We start from the raw sequence: 13,820 nt of genomic DNA, 5'->3' as shown, positions 1-13,820 counted from the left end.
GAAAATCTTTAAAAAGAAAACATTTAAATGATAAAAATGTAGGTTTTTATTTCATGTGCTATATAAAGGATGACCGATATTTACATTAGCAAGGCAATGTATATAAAAAAAAATCCTGACTGAATGGATAAAAAGCATGAGAATATTGCGCAAACACTTATACAATTTCTGCAGAGTTGCAATTTGTTAAAAATGTAATTTAAACAAGTTCAGCACAGCACTGATTAGTTGTTCATTCATGGCAGTTATTACAGACAAGACAAACCACAATGGCGGCGCAACATTAAGTAGCTGCACGGGATTAACAACTCATTTTAGTTTGAGTGAGAAACCGCATTAACCTTTTTGTAACAGAAATGCTGCACTAAGCAAATACCACTGTTGAAAGGATCTAAATACATTAAGTATAAAATGTCCTACTTTTCCACAGGAAGTTCTAATCGAGGTAATGACATGATCTGCCTGGCTAACACCAGACTGGCTGTGCTATATCATAGATATGGTAACTTAAATCCTCTAGTGTTCAAATAAAGTGAATTAGTCAGTAGCTGAAGTGATTACTTTGACAAAGCCTGCAGCACATGGTGGTTTTGGCATGTTGATGCAAAGTATCTCATTGCTGCAAACTGGGATTGATGCATACATGTCTCAAAGCTGAAACTCTTCAGATGCAACACGTTTCTAATCATGTTGAGGATGAAACACTGCTCTTATAGGGAGGAAAACAGTCTCTGCCTCTTTAGTGATATAATCTGCTTTAAAAAGAACAATTTGAGAAGCGTGGGTCAAAGCAATCTCAAGGGCTGAGAGTGTCTGGAAAGGCGCTCTCAGCGTTAAGATGCACTGTCTATAGAAAACAAGTGTTTGTTCAAGGCAACGTGAGAGCACACAGGTCAACAAATTTTAAGGATTCCAGAACTCCAAGTTAAAAGGCTTTACTTAGTTCCTGAGATATCGCGAGGCGTGGTCCTGCTGGGTGAGGGCAGCCTTGGCTGCTCGAAAGTTCCTGAAACTGATTTTTCAGTCTACTTGTCCTCTGTGTGTTTTCGCACGAGATCAAATTTTCCTGTGGGGTCTGGAATGAACCACTTTTCCCAGACGTCAGAAAAGGAGGATGTTCTCCCCCAGGGTTTGTAGTGTCCATTCCAATGGAGGAGTTTGGCAGCTTTCACAAACTGTAGGGAGTAGCGATTTCCAGCACCTGTAGTGCCTGAAAAAGAAAGATTTGTGATTATATGATAACATGGGTGTCATACTGTCCATCATATATTGTGTCACCGTTAAAATATTTTAACCTGAAAACTTGCATTCTTCACAAAGAACAGAGCTTCCTAAGTCAGTTGTGATTTTTAGCATATTTAAACTGACTAGATGCTTTTACAAAAGAAAACTGCTTTAAAAAAAAAATTGTCTGTTAAAGGAATAGTTCAATATTTTGAGAGGTACACCAATTCCCAATCTTGCCAAGAGTTACACAAGAAGATGGATACCACTGTCATACGTCAATATGTTGAACCATTTCTTTAAAAAAATCTATGAAAGCTTCTTAAAAATACTCACAGAGCACAGATCTTGGATATACAGTATACTCATATGGTCAGTATTGTGGATACTGTGATATGTGGAAGTATCCCAATAACTTCCTTCGGAAACAATAATTAGGGTTGTCCGTATCTTAAATTTGTTGGATCTACAGCCAATGGTTCATTGAGAAACTATGTAATGTATTTAAGTTTTCCTTCAGTAACTAAACAGAACTTACCAAGGTGCCTGACGTGCCACATCGGGTCAATCGTGGAGTGATGTTTGTAGAAAACAATGAGGAGTGGAGGGGTGACGATACTCTCTGCTAGTGTCTTACTGTACAGATCCTCCCTAAAAGAAAACAACAAATATAGCTTCATTTGAACAGAAGGAGTCCACTAGCCTCATATTCACGCCTCTTTTCACCAGTGTGTGTGTAACATACTGTCTGTTAAGTTCCATCCACTGCTCCAGCTGCCCGGTTATGTTCTGGTTCCTCCACTCAGTCAGGTTGGCGATGATGACCCCGGGGTTGAAGGAGCATGTGTTGGCCCTCATCCCCAGCTTCTTGATAGAATCCTTCTTGAAGTCCAGGAAACCTATATAGTTATTCTATTGAAGAAGATTCATTATTTAAACAAATGTCACCATATTTGCATGAAAACATTCAACTTCATGATTCGTTTTTATTTTTTTTCATAATTCATGGAAGAGATGGCCCACCTGAGTTCCAGCACCTCGAATGATTCCCTTAGAAGATGCAGAATCACAGTCTTCAGAAAAGGCCGCTGCGTGTCCTGGTTTGAGGTTGGTTTCATAAAGCTCCTGAATGTCCCCTGTGGTCCAACAGAACAGGCAAAGTCCATTCGTAAATTCCCTTCCAGAGAACCTTTTCTCTTACTGTTAGTTTATGGCCAAGGTCATTCTCTTTACTCGTGTAGTGTCTTACCTTGTACTATGATGTCATCATCCAAATAGATAGCTTTCTCTGCTTCAGGTATGTACACAGGTAGATAAAACCTGGCAAAAGTCAACTGAAAAATAGACCATCAGAACAAAGTTTACAAGAGACAAACATTGGTAAACAAAAAAACGTAAATATTGATTCTGACACCGTGACAAAACATGCTGTTGTCTCACCGGTTTGGCAGCTTCCAGCGTCTGAGGATCTTTGGACATCTTCCCATTGAGGAGCTCAGGATTGAAAATAACAATCTTATATTTGACATTTTTTAGCCGCGTCTGACTAAGCCAAACACTGTTGGTAAAACAGGGAGATAAGGTTATGTCAGACAATGGTTACTTAAATCAAATGAGAATTACTTTTCACAAAGAGATCTGCAGAATTATGCTCAAGGCAATATAATCATATGAATGATGTGGTAAAGACATACAAGCTCCATTGTCTTACTTTAGGTGATCCACCGTATCATTCAGGGTCACTATGGTGAAGACGACATTGGCTTTAGTGTTCTGATAGACACTGTTCATGGCAGCAACCACAGCCCCAAGTCTTTCCTCAGCAGCAGTGATGAAGACCGGGATCTCCTCTCCTGTCCTCACCGGCTCTAGTCTGAGCTCCGGAGACAGCTCGGATTCAAAGGGAAGACTCATCCCTGCATCTGAATGAAACATATTAAGGATTTCACAAATGACTTCTTATGGTTTTGTTTTAATGCAGTGAATTTGTCAGATGAAATATAAACTACAATTCATAACAGAGCACCAAGAGAAGCATACCTGGGGTTTCCTTGTGTAAAATGTCACTGAGGTTGAGGAGATTTCGTTGAACTATGATCAGGAAGGCAACAGCCAGCAGCAAGAGGATGACCACGTTTACTGAAAGACAAGGTGAAGAACTGATGAAGAACTGAAGTGGAGAGCAAGGTAGTTCTCCAATCAGACAGGCCAACAGTGTCAGAACTATGAAAGTCACAAATCTGTTGAGTAATGTTAAATGTTGGCACCTTGACAGCCTGTCCAGTTTCCCCTCAATTTTAGTCCACCAGTTATACTATTGTTTAACATTCTCTCTGAACTATCTAGACATGATAACAGTGTCAGAACTATGAAAGTCACATCTGTTGAGTAATGTTAACTGTTAATCACCAGTTTTCCTCAAGTGTCATGGCAAAGGTTTAAACTCAACATCTAGACCTGATAAAAGTTAAAATAAAACAGGTAACAATTTCAAAGTGGATCTGAGCTAAAAAGCCCAAGAGGAATTATCCAGCCAGCTACTGAGGACTGAGATGAACCAGGATTGCTGCTGCAATGTGTCCAACGCAATAAACACAACGGGACAATCAGCAAACGAGTGTCTTCTCACTGGCTTCATATGCTTAAATTCATATTACATAGCTCTTAAAACATACAAGCTCTTAAAAGATATCGGACAGGACAGCAATGCTAAATGATGCTGCAGCCAAACTGCCAACTCAACATCAACAAGTAAACCTGCACGTAGTAAAACAAGTAAAGCTGCCCGTGCGATCGCCTGATTGTAACGGTTGCTGTTTCCAGTAAATTAAAATAATTAATAGTTTAATACTTGGTGTATATATATATGATGTAATGGCTGGAGATACAAGGTAAACATTGTATGCTTAATCTAGGATATCTAAGAGACACTAAGCATATTGCCGGGCAGACATTTAGACAGGCAACGCTGGGTCGGCGGAGGGGTCCTTCACAACACGACGTATCTTTTCCAACCCGGAAGTCGAAGTGCTTCGGTTTGCAACCAACCTGCAGTCGTTTGAACCAAGTTCTGTCCGTGTTTGATTGTTAGCACTGAGGTGTAAAGATGCTGTCCATGTTCAAGTCGATCCCCTCGCACATGGTAGGAGACTGAGTGTGTTTGTTGATGAGCGATGCTATCTATTCATCCAAGCTAGCATAGCAAGCTAGCGGTAGCTAACCAGTGCGGTGGTTACAGTGACAGCTGCTAGATAGCATATGAGGTCCATTAAAACAATCCAGTGTTTCTGATCCATTTAAGCTTTTAACAGAGTGACCTACCGAAAGCTATGTTAACCTGTTAGCAGTTATTGGACCGTCCTTGTTAACGCAGGCTGTTATCTGCAACTTAAGTATTTTAATTACTTGAACGTCATTTAACTCCTTGGTTAGGTTAGTGTGACTGTAAACAAAGCTTGTGTGCAACAGACACGTTTTACCAGCTTTTTATTTGTTACACACACACACACACACACATTATTAATGATGTTTCCCTGTCTCTTGTGTTACAGGATTATAAAGGCCAGAAACTGGCTGAACAGATTTTCCAAGGAATAATACTCATCTCAGCGGTAACTATCCATGACACTCGCAAACCAGACCTCCATTGAGTTATTATTACCTGCTGTCAGGCTTACTGATAATCATTTTTTCGTCCTTCCAGACTATTGGATTCGTGTATGGTCTGATCATTGAACAGTTTGGGTGGACAGTGTACATCGTCATGGCTGGCTTTGCTGTATCCTGTGTGGTAAGTTGTTTTTTTGCATTGGTATGTGCTTTATTTGAGGGAAGGGAGGATACATAGCTATGTGTAATTCACTTTCTGCCACTGTACACTAGACAACGCCATAGATTAGTAAAATATGACAACATTTCTCATTGTTGCCTGTCCTGTGGTTGTATAGCATGAAAGTACTTCTTCTGGGGACCCATTAACAGCCACCATTTTAAAATGTATTTTTCTGTCCTTGTCTGTAGTTGACGCTGCCTCCATGGCCCATGTACAGAAATAATCCTCTGTCCTGGCAGCCAATTATACCAGAGACCTGCGGGGAGTCCAGCCAAAAACCTCAGGAAACTCTCAAGAAGAAGAAACACAAGTAACTCACATCTGTCCCTTCCCCGGCTGATAATACATCCTTTCCCCTCACTGTTCACATTTGAAGCATTTGGGAAAGAAACATTGTAACAGTGTTTGATAATGAATTACTTTTGTCCAAAAAATAAACATCTGATATTCTGTTTTATAAATGGGATGTTTTATTTTTATTTAGAGGTGGGTTTTTTTGCATGAGTTATTCACTATGCTATTTTGGACAAAGATGCAGTTTTTATTAAGTGCATTCCCCCTTTTTTGTTGGTGTCAATGAAACATTGTTTTATTGTGGTCTTCAAAATTATGGAAAATGGGTATAAACAACAACAAAAACAAATGAGCTTGAATAGAAAATATTTAAATGTTTCTATCTACAATAGATCTACATTATTGTGTTTAAGAAAAAATACAATACAGCAGAAGAAGTGACCTAGTATCTTCAAAGATACGGCATAAGTAAAACAGTTATTGAAATTCTAGCTTGCCTTACAAACAATCACAAGTATCCACTAAAGAAAGTAGAAAGACAAGGAGTGCTTAAACATGACTCAAACTCTTTGCATAGAAATCCTGAAATTACAGGTGTAGTAACAAATTCCGTGTTTGAAGAACGAGGAAAAAAACCAAACGATTGTACAGTCATTTACATAAGATTGCTCACAATAGCAGTTGCGTCATGGAAATTCCATGACAACCAGAAAGAAGCAGGTTGTTTTTTGGCAGGAAATATTCATTTTCATGAACAACATCATACAAGTTTCTACTTGAAAATTGTAAAAGTTCTCTAAAAGACAAAGTTTTCCGTTAGAGATCTTTCTAGATGCTAACCTCTTCTAAATAGTGGTGTCATAGAAATGCGAATGTGTACGCTCCTGTTTATACAGCATTTTCATTAAACATTGATGGCAATATCCTCAAAGAATTTCAGCTGCCTCACCATCACAGCATAGGCTTGGTACTTATCATCTCCCATCTGGTTACGAAGGCACAGCTGCAAGGAGAAAAAGGAGGCCAACTGTGATCATTTTGGAAACAAATAACAGGTAAATGAATTGTGTGATGTGATTTACTTCTTTAAAAGCATACTTCTCGTTTGGTGTCATCCTCCACCTCCATGATTTCCAGAACTCTGTCCAGGAGCTTGACCCCCAAACCCTTCACCACATCTGTTCTCAAGTTTTCTATGGCTCTCCTGACCTTGGCTGGACCAGACGTGGAGCCTTTCAGAGAGAAAAGCTGGTTAAACTCAAGAAAGCTCCAGAATGGTTGACTGATGATGATAGAGTTTAAAGTATCTAACCTATTGGAATTTCTCCCAGTGACAAGTTCTCTGCTTCCTCTCGAGCCTTCCCATGAAGCACCAGGGTATCTCTGTACTTCCTATTCAGTTTAAATTCTGGTAAAGCCGTAGAGCCAAATCTGCCTTTGTCCACCTCACTCACACCGTCTCCAATATCCATTCTCAACGTCTGGGTCATCATGTGGACTAAATCTTGCATGTCGCTGGATTCAGTCTTCCTGCATTAATCATGGATTACACAGCAAATTTACTCAAGCAATGTAAAAAAGCAAATATGTCAATATAGACTTTCCAGAGCTAATTATATACATAGAAATCAGTATGGTGATTATATTCAATTTCAGGTGTATGTTATTTTCTCTGGTCTTCACTCACCTTTCCCTGCAGTCTCCTTCCGAACGTTCTGTGGAACTTGTGGATGAGCTGCACTCATCTTCATCTGACCTTTGCTCCGGCAACTTATCCTGCTGTAACGAAACACATCCCACTGTTGAGACCTTCTTTTTGACACTGTAAAATTATCAAATTAGATTTACAAGGAACATCCAGCCTTTTTTTGCCGACCAAAAGATAAAAAAAGATTGTTAAAAAGTGCAGTTCCCTTTGTATGAAGTAAAATTGAATGTCCCAGTGATGGGTTGTCAGTACCTTACAGTTGGTCCCAGTGATAGAGTCTGAAACAGATCTAGTAACTGGAGCATTGTAATGCTCATCCTTGGTGGAGGAGACGTCATAAGATGCCCTTCTTATAACACTAACACCTGTGGAAAGAGCAGGAAAGTAATCATGAAAAAAGTAAACTACCAACTAGTTTTCTTTTGCTCTGTAGATTTGGAATAATGTATAGAATATTCAACCTAAAATGTGCTCATGCACGTTTGCTTCCCGATGGGGTTAAGTGTATATGTGAGCATGCCAAAGCTTTTTGAGTGCTTTATTCAAGCCTACTATAACTTAAGTTTTATTGATGTTTTTTGAGATAGGTCCAGTGATAACTTTCATGGTTCAGTTAGGAAAAGATAGTACCGGTAAGTACCTGGTTGGCTGGCAATCTCCCCGGACTGCCTCAGTCTTCTTCTCTCTCTGGCAGACAGCAGACGATCCTGAAAATAAAATTGACCCATATTTTCTGTAATTAATAGGCTGCATCTGCTGATTTCAGCAAAAATAAACCAATATATTAAAGTCATCACCACAAAAAGAATTAGAACATAAACAATGTTTTAATATTTTTGGATTTATTCAATATTTTTGTCCAAACTATGGCCTGAAAAGCTTTACAATGACTGAATAATATGCGTTTTATATGCTTCAGGCAGAATGGATATTCAGAAATGTACACGTCTTTGCAGTAAAGCGGCTGTATACAGTAAGTAGGTAGAGGAGCACTCTGACCTGTGGCAGTGGTAGGAATCCATCCTTAGAAGAACTAACTGATGTGGAGGTTGCAGCTTCACTGGCTTTCTTGCCCTCTGTGCCCCTCCTGCTCCTCTTCCTGCTGTCCACGGCTATGCTCTCAACAGGAGGTGGAGGTAAAGGTCTAGGAGCAGTCACCTTGGACTAACAGGAGGCAATAAAAAAAAATATATATAAATTAAGATATTAAAAAGATGAATTGAATCAACTGACTATTGATCATTGTGTTATTTCAAGTCTTACATTTGTCATATTTACTTGTTGGCTACAGTACTGCAGAAAACATGTACTTTTAGAAGATAGTTCCAACAATCATATCTTGACTTGAACTCAGCATTAATTATGAGTGTCCATTCACAAATGCATTATGATGGTTAGTTTTAGAGAAACGTCAGACTTGACAGCAGTTGAGCAAAATGCAGAAACACTTTCTGGAGGAGTAAAACCTTCCTTCTCTCAAATTTCCTGTTCTCCCATGAGGCACTAGCCTCAATGATAAAATTACTCATGTAACTTTTATATTTGATTTAAGAGCCCAACTTGCACTTCAAGATACAAAGTTTCAAGTCACTATCATAAGCTAATGTATCCGTCTTCACCTTGTCCTGATCCCCATGTGTCCGTCTAATGTCCCTCCCTCTGTGCTGCTGTGGTATAGACGGGTCTGATGAAAAGTACAGAGGAGCTTGGTATGGAGCGGTTGGACCCAACGGTCGGACAGCTGGTAAAGGAGATTCCTCTCGAACAGGTTCCTAAACACACACAATTACACTTAAAAACTTTCTGCACTTTGGGTGTTAGTAATGTTACACAGCCAGATTATGGGCATCATTGTAGCTAGAGTTCACAGAATGAGTACAAGAATTGAAATGCTCACCAGTGTTGGAGGGAGCGGCTCCAACAGCTTTTCAGTAGATTCTAGGCTATCCTATGAAGAAATAAAATAACATGTTAAAAAACTAGACAAGATTTCTTCCTGAGAAAACAAAGGAAAAGCCAATCTATTACTAAGAGCACTTACTTGGATGTCTGAGGTATGTTGTGGTGTCGGAGCTCCTTTGAGAAGGGTAACGGTGTCACTTTTCCCGTCCATATTTACTTCCACTACCGTTTCAATATTTTCTATGTTGGATTTGTGTGCAGATCTCCTCTCATGGATAGAAAAAGCACCCTCACTCTTCACTTCCAGCTTTGGGTTCTGCATGTCAGCCTCTTTAAGTAACTCCATGGTATCATCCTTATCACCCACATCTGACATCTGTTTCTCCCCACAGACAGAAAATGTATCCCCAGGGCTGGGCGTGGCCTGTGGATGAATGTCTAACAATCCATTGGATGCCCTCCTCTCATCTGCTCCCCAACTGCCAACACCTGATACCGACTTGAGAGGGGGCTTAACAGGGGAAGGAGGGGGAGAGGGATCTGGTTTTCCTCTTCCCTTGCTGTACACACTGTGAGTCATAGGTTCATTACCTATACGGTGGTGTGACACAACTGACTGGGGCCCCTTCACCTGTCTATTCATCAGGTCCTCATCCTCCTGCAGCTGGACATTAATGTTGCTGATTGTTGCCAGGGATGCGATGCTGGCATTAAGAGCATCAGCTGAGGAGGATTTGGGTGGCCGTGGTGTTTGGACTGGAGTGAAGTCTCCGAGGCCGTTCTGAACTTTATGTTGATGGGATTTCTCTTCTTTCTGAGGATGAAGAGAAAAAACAAAAAATATAATTAACATTGAAAATTCCCTGGCTTACATCAGAAGTGAAGAAGCTTGGGTAAACAGGTTCAACTGGAGCAATCAACTGGACTGTTTATGGCATCTCACTACTTGAATGTATCTACACAAACATGTTGAAAATAAATATACAGTAATGGAACTTATTCAGGACGGAATTAAGGAATTTGGAAATCTGGATGCATTGTCATGTAGGTTATTAATCTGAAGATAATGCTGCAAGATCAATATACCCTTTTGGTTGAGTTTGTACAAATTCCCCAATCAGATTCATACCAGTATTTGCCAAGCACAGCAGCTAACTGTAGGCATTCATATTAACCGACACGGTTTACGTTTGGCCAACATATTACTGTCCATACCAGCCATATTCTAGTGGCAAACAAAAAACTGCATGGTATATTAGTCTATTATAACATATAAGAAATATAAGAAAATCATGGAATACATTTCAATATGTGAAAACACAGAAATTCAACACTGAGTAACCTAAAAGCTTCAAAATTGAGTTGTCAGTGTTAAACCAACCTTACTATTCTATGGTCACTCACCCGTTTCACCCTGGCCAAAGGTTCAGGCTGGGGAATTCTCTCAGGCTTTGGCAGACAAGACACCACAGATGGTCCACTGTTGGCCCTACAGTCACCACTGCCACCAACAGCTTTCTTTCTTGACTTGGCAGTTTTTCTAGTAAGAACCAAATCAAACATATACATGTAAGAGAAGATATAGGTTCTACTTAATGCTAGCAGCACACTTTGGCAAAGGAACAAAAAAAGCGGGGTAGAAACATATATCTGACAGTAGAAAATGGTTCCAATTTAGGCATACACAGAAATAAATACAATTTGCAAACAAAAAATAGCGTTAAAGACATTAGAAATAACAGCAAGTCAGTCTGCGGTCAGTGCTACCTACTCTTTAGTGGCCTCGAGGAACATAGCAATTTGTCGTTTGATGTAGGGCTGCCTGAGGATTAGTTTGACATCAGGCCTGTCTTCAGGTTTCTTACACAGCATGCTCTTGATTAGTTCTCCCAACTGTAGATCATACCTACTGGGCATCTGTGGCAGCTAATGAGATAAACCAGAGAAAAATGTTATAAGTCATTGTGAAATAAATTACATTTCCAGAATCAGGTTTCAGAAAAGTATAATACTGTATAAAAGAGAAACAATTATCAAACTTCTGTTCAAGAAAGCTAAAGTTACAAATTGAAACCTACAGCTTTTTTATTTGTGGTTCCTTGGGACAAGGATAAGACTATTCCAAACCCAAGTCTGTTCATGGAGCTAAAAATAATATCCAGGTACTCTTCTGAGACTCTTAGAAAATGATAAACAAAAGTAAGCCTCAGACCAAGCACTAAATGAGTTATCTGTTTGCAAAAAGAAGATCGCTGTCACCTGGAAAAGTATAATAATGTATCAAAAATAAAACCATTCAAACTTGACCTTAACAGAATATCTAGTAAAATAAATGTAAAAAGATGAAACCCACCTTTCCTTCTACAATGCGATAAACCAGTGAGTTCATGTCCTTGGCATTGAAGGCATGTTTCAGTGTCGACATTTCATACACACAGCAGCCCAGAGCCCATACATCTGACTAGAAATAAATAACATCAATTTGTAAAGCATTTACTATGACCAGTCACGGAGAAATTATGCAGTGTACGAGCAAACAACCATATTACCTTGTGGTTATAGGGTTTATTAGAGAAGAGCTCTGGACTCATGTAGTAAGGGGTCCCTATGAGTGTGCTGGCCATATCATTCTGGTTCTCCAATACTCGTGCAATGCCAAGGTCCCCAACTTTGATGATGTTAGTCTTGGTCAGGAAGATGTTCTGTGTTTTAAGGTCCCGGTGAAGAATGTTCCTCTCATGCAGGTACTGCAAAGCAAAATCACAAATTACTTCAGATGTCCCAAACTTGTATAAAGAAATTGAATGATGTGTGACCTTGCATGGCTTTCACTTCCAATCAATACCTGTAGTGCCATGGCTATCTGGACAAACCACTCCACAACCTGCCTCTCAGGTAAGAGTTCGCCCTTTTGCTGTTTGAGTCGATGATAAAGGTCACCGCCTTCACAGAAACCCATCACAATGTACAGCTGGCAGTCATCTCCTTCCCAGGACTCCCTGTATGTCACAATGTTAGGATGTCGCAGCTGGGACAGAAGTTGTGCCTCCTGCTCTGCAGAACGCCGTTCCCGCTTGGAGGAGGTGGTTAAATTCAGCTTTTTAATAACATACTGGGAAAAAATGGAAAATATGCAGTCACTCTCAATCAGTTGGGAACAACGGAAAACATACAGTATTTGTAATTTTATTATGTGAAAATGAACAAATTCAGAAACCAAAAGCTTGGAATCAAACATTAAAACTGAGGCATTTCCAACCAGGTGCAATGCACGGAGCTCAGTTTTAGTTACTGACATACAGTACCAGTCAAAAGTTTGACACACCTTCTCATTCAACTACTTTGAAGAATCTAAAATATAAAACATATTCTGGTTTGTTGAGCATTTGTTTGTTTACCACATAATGTCCATATGTGTTCCTTCATAGTTTGGATGTCTTCAATATTAATCTACAATGTAGAAAAAAATAAATAAAGAAAAACCATTGAATGAGAAGGTGTGTCCAAACTTTTGACTGGTACTGTACTTGATTTTAGCAAAAGTTAATGACAGATGAAGAACCAGGGACTAACAAATGATGTCTGTTAGAAGTACTACCCTGAGCCTTCCTCGTAGCACTTATTGCACTCGTATTAGTTGTTGCACTTACTGTATTCGTATCAGTTCGCTGCACTTATTGAATTTGTATTTGTTTACTGCACTTATCCTATTCGTAGTAGTTTGTAGCACTTACTATATTCGGATTAGTCTGTTGCAATTATTGTTTTCGTAGTAATTTGCCTCTGCACTATACTTTTGCTCTGGTTTATGCTTTAAGATGCTTGTTTAAGAAAGGAGATGCACTTATGACTTCTGGTGACTAGTAGTTCTCTTGAATACCTATGTTGAATACACTTATTGTAAGTCTCTTTGGATAAAAGCGTCTGCTAAATGACTGTAATGTAATGTAATGTAATGTCAATGTTAGTGAACACCTGAAGGCAGCACATACTGACATAGGAGCTCCTCTCCTGAAGTAGTGTTGTTGTTGTTTTGCATCTTAAGGATAAACTACAGTTTTTTACAGAAGTTAGATGAACTAATGATATGACTATATATGACTAACACATGCTCCATACATCTCAAACATGACGTATAAGAGGGTAACCCTGCCTGTGATGTTTTAGCATACTTAGGCTAACTTTAAGCTAACTTTAAGCTAGCTGAAGCTTAGCTCGGTCTGCTGAGAGTCAAAGCCACAGCGTCACGTTGTTTATTTGTTTATTTGTGCATTGTTTCTCACCTGTTTTCGGTCGGTTTTGTGTTTCACCAGGTTCACCTCCCCATAGCTGCCTCTCCCCACGACCCTGATGAAGACATAGTTATTCATCGTTCCTGGAAAGGCTTCATAACGCGACCTGAAAGGCTGAAAACGCTACACCACATTTCCGGCAACGATAACGCTTTAATTTCTCCAATAATACTCCAGATGTAGAGACGAGATACCCTGGAGAAATGTGTGTTTGTAAAACTTCGCGCTAGCTAAACAGTGCCAGCGTTGAGATTTTTGAAAACGCAGGAAATCAGCAGCAGTCGATAGTTTTTCGTCACTAGGCAACTGTCAGCTCGCTGCTAACGGTGCTGAGAGGGTCGAACACCGCTCTGTGCGCACCACAGCGCCCCCAGCGGCTGCATGCAGGAACGGCTGCAGCTTTGAAATTATTATATTCCTTTATTGATCCCCAGCAGCTCAACTACACAGAAACAGACAATAAATACACATACTATACTATACAACTACACAGACAATAAATACACATACTATACAACTACACAGACAATAAATACACATACTATACAACTACACAGACAATAAATAC

At 39.6% G+C, this 13,820-nt stretch overlaps 3 protein-coding genes across 3 annotated transcripts; 1 reads left to right on the top strand and 2 right to left on the bottom strand.

Annotated features, from left to right (window-relative positions):
• Window positions 1-61: 61 nt before the first annotated feature.
• glt8d1 (glycosyltransferase 8 domain containing 1) lies at window positions 62-3,862 on the bottom strand. The gene is made up of 9 exons (XM_054617187.1): window positions 3,766-3,862; window positions 3,265-3,363; window positions 2,936-3,146; window positions 2,665-2,782; window positions 2,474-2,558; window positions 2,248-2,360; window positions 1,970-2,136; window positions 1,763-1,875; window positions 62-1,210 (listed from the first exon to the last, which is right to left on the bottom strand). The coding sequence occupies exons 1-9, from the start codon at window positions 3,860-3,862 to the stop codon at window positions 1,026-1,028; spliced, it is 1,188 nt and encodes a 395-aa protein (XP_054473162.1). The 3' UTR covers window positions 62-1,025.
• Window positions 3,863-4,221: 359 nt separating this feature from the next.
• On the top strand, window positions 4,222-5,517 carry spcs1 (signal peptidase complex subunit 1). Its single transcript, XM_054616315.1, has 4 exons — window positions 4,222-4,366; window positions 4,776-4,835; window positions 4,928-5,014; window positions 5,245-5,517. The coding sequence occupies exons 1-4, from the start codon at window positions 4,331-4,333 to the stop codon at window positions 5,368-5,370; spliced, it is 309 nt and encodes a 102-aa protein (XP_054472290.1). The 5' UTR covers window positions 4,222-4,330; the 3' UTR covers window positions 5,371-5,517.
• Window positions 5,518-5,540: 23 nt separating this feature from the next.
• nek4 (NIMA-related kinase 4) lies at window positions 5,541-13,483 on the bottom strand. Its single transcript, XM_054616313.1, has 16 exons — window positions 13,244-13,483; window positions 11,806-12,072; window positions 11,510-11,707; window positions 11,314-11,421; window positions 10,732-10,886; window positions 10,365-10,500; window positions 9,100-9,774; window positions 8,956-9,006; window positions 8,678-8,830; window positions 8,058-8,222; window positions 7,699-7,765; window positions 7,311-7,423; window positions 7,038-7,129; window positions 6,663-6,880; window positions 6,449-6,582; window positions 5,541-6,353 (listed from the first exon to the last, which is right to left on the bottom strand). The coding sequence occupies exons 1-16, from the start codon at window positions 13,328-13,330 to the stop codon at window positions 6,255-6,257; spliced, it is 2,718 nt and encodes a 905-aa protein (XP_054472288.1). The 5' UTR covers window positions 13,331-13,483; the 3' UTR covers window positions 5,541-6,254.
• Window positions 13,484-13,820: the final 337 nt, after the last annotated feature.

Source organism: Anoplopoma fimbria, chromosome 17, assembly GCF_027596085.1.
Source record: "Anoplopoma fimbria isolate UVic2021 breed Golden Eagle Sablefish chromosome 17, Afim_UVic_2022, whole genome shotgun sequence".
Lineage (NCBI taxonomy): Eukaryota > Metazoa > Chordata > Actinopteri > Perciformes > Anoplopomatidae > Anoplopoma > Anoplopoma fimbria.
The sequence above is the reverse complement of the archived record's forward strand: the minus strand, read 5'-3'. Positions and strand labels throughout refer to the sequence as shown.

What these genes read in the sequence shown, in the direction of transcription:
- glt8d1 (XM_054617187.1), bottom strand. Translation starts at nt 3,862, where the DNA reads ATGAAGCCAGTGAGAAGACACTCGTTTGCTGATTGTCCCGTTGTGTTT. An exon ending in TTTACACAAGGAAACCCCAG is followed by an intron (nt 3,147 to 3,264) that starts GTATGCTTCTCT and finishes TGTTTCATTCAG; the next exon opens with ATGCAGGGATGAGTCTTCCC. An exon ending in GATACGGTGGATCACCTAAA is followed by an intron (nt 2,783 to 2,935) that starts GTAAGACAATGG and finishes TTTTACCAACAG; the next exon opens with TGTTTGGCTTAGTCAGACGC.
- nek4 (XM_054616313.1), bottom strand. Translation starts at nt 13,330, where the DNA reads ATGAATAACTATGTCTTCATCAGGGTCGTGGGGAGAGGCAGCTATGGG. An exon ending in ACAAAACCGACCGAAAACAG is followed by an intron (nt 12,073 to 13,243) that starts GTGAGAAACAAT and finishes ATTTTTTCCCAG; the next exon opens with TATGTTATTAAAAAGCTGAA. An exon ending in GAAGGAGACTGCAGGGAAAG is followed by an intron (nt 6,881 to 7,037) that starts GTGAGTGAAGAC and finishes TGATTAATGCAG; the next exon opens with GAAGACTGAATCCAGCGACA.
- spcs1 (XM_054616315.1), top strand. Translation starts at nt 4,331, where the DNA reads ATGCTGTCCATGTTCAAGTCGATCCCCTCGCACATG. An exon ending in AGTCGATCCCCTCGCACATG is followed by an intron (nt 4,367 to 4,775) that starts GTAGGAGACTGA and finishes CTTGTGTTACAG; the next exon opens with GATTATAAAGGCCAGAAACT. An exon ending in GAATAATACTCATCTCAGCG is followed by an intron (nt 4,836 to 4,927) that starts GTAACTATCCAT and finishes TCGTCCTTCCAG; the next exon opens with ACTATTGGATTCGTGTATGG.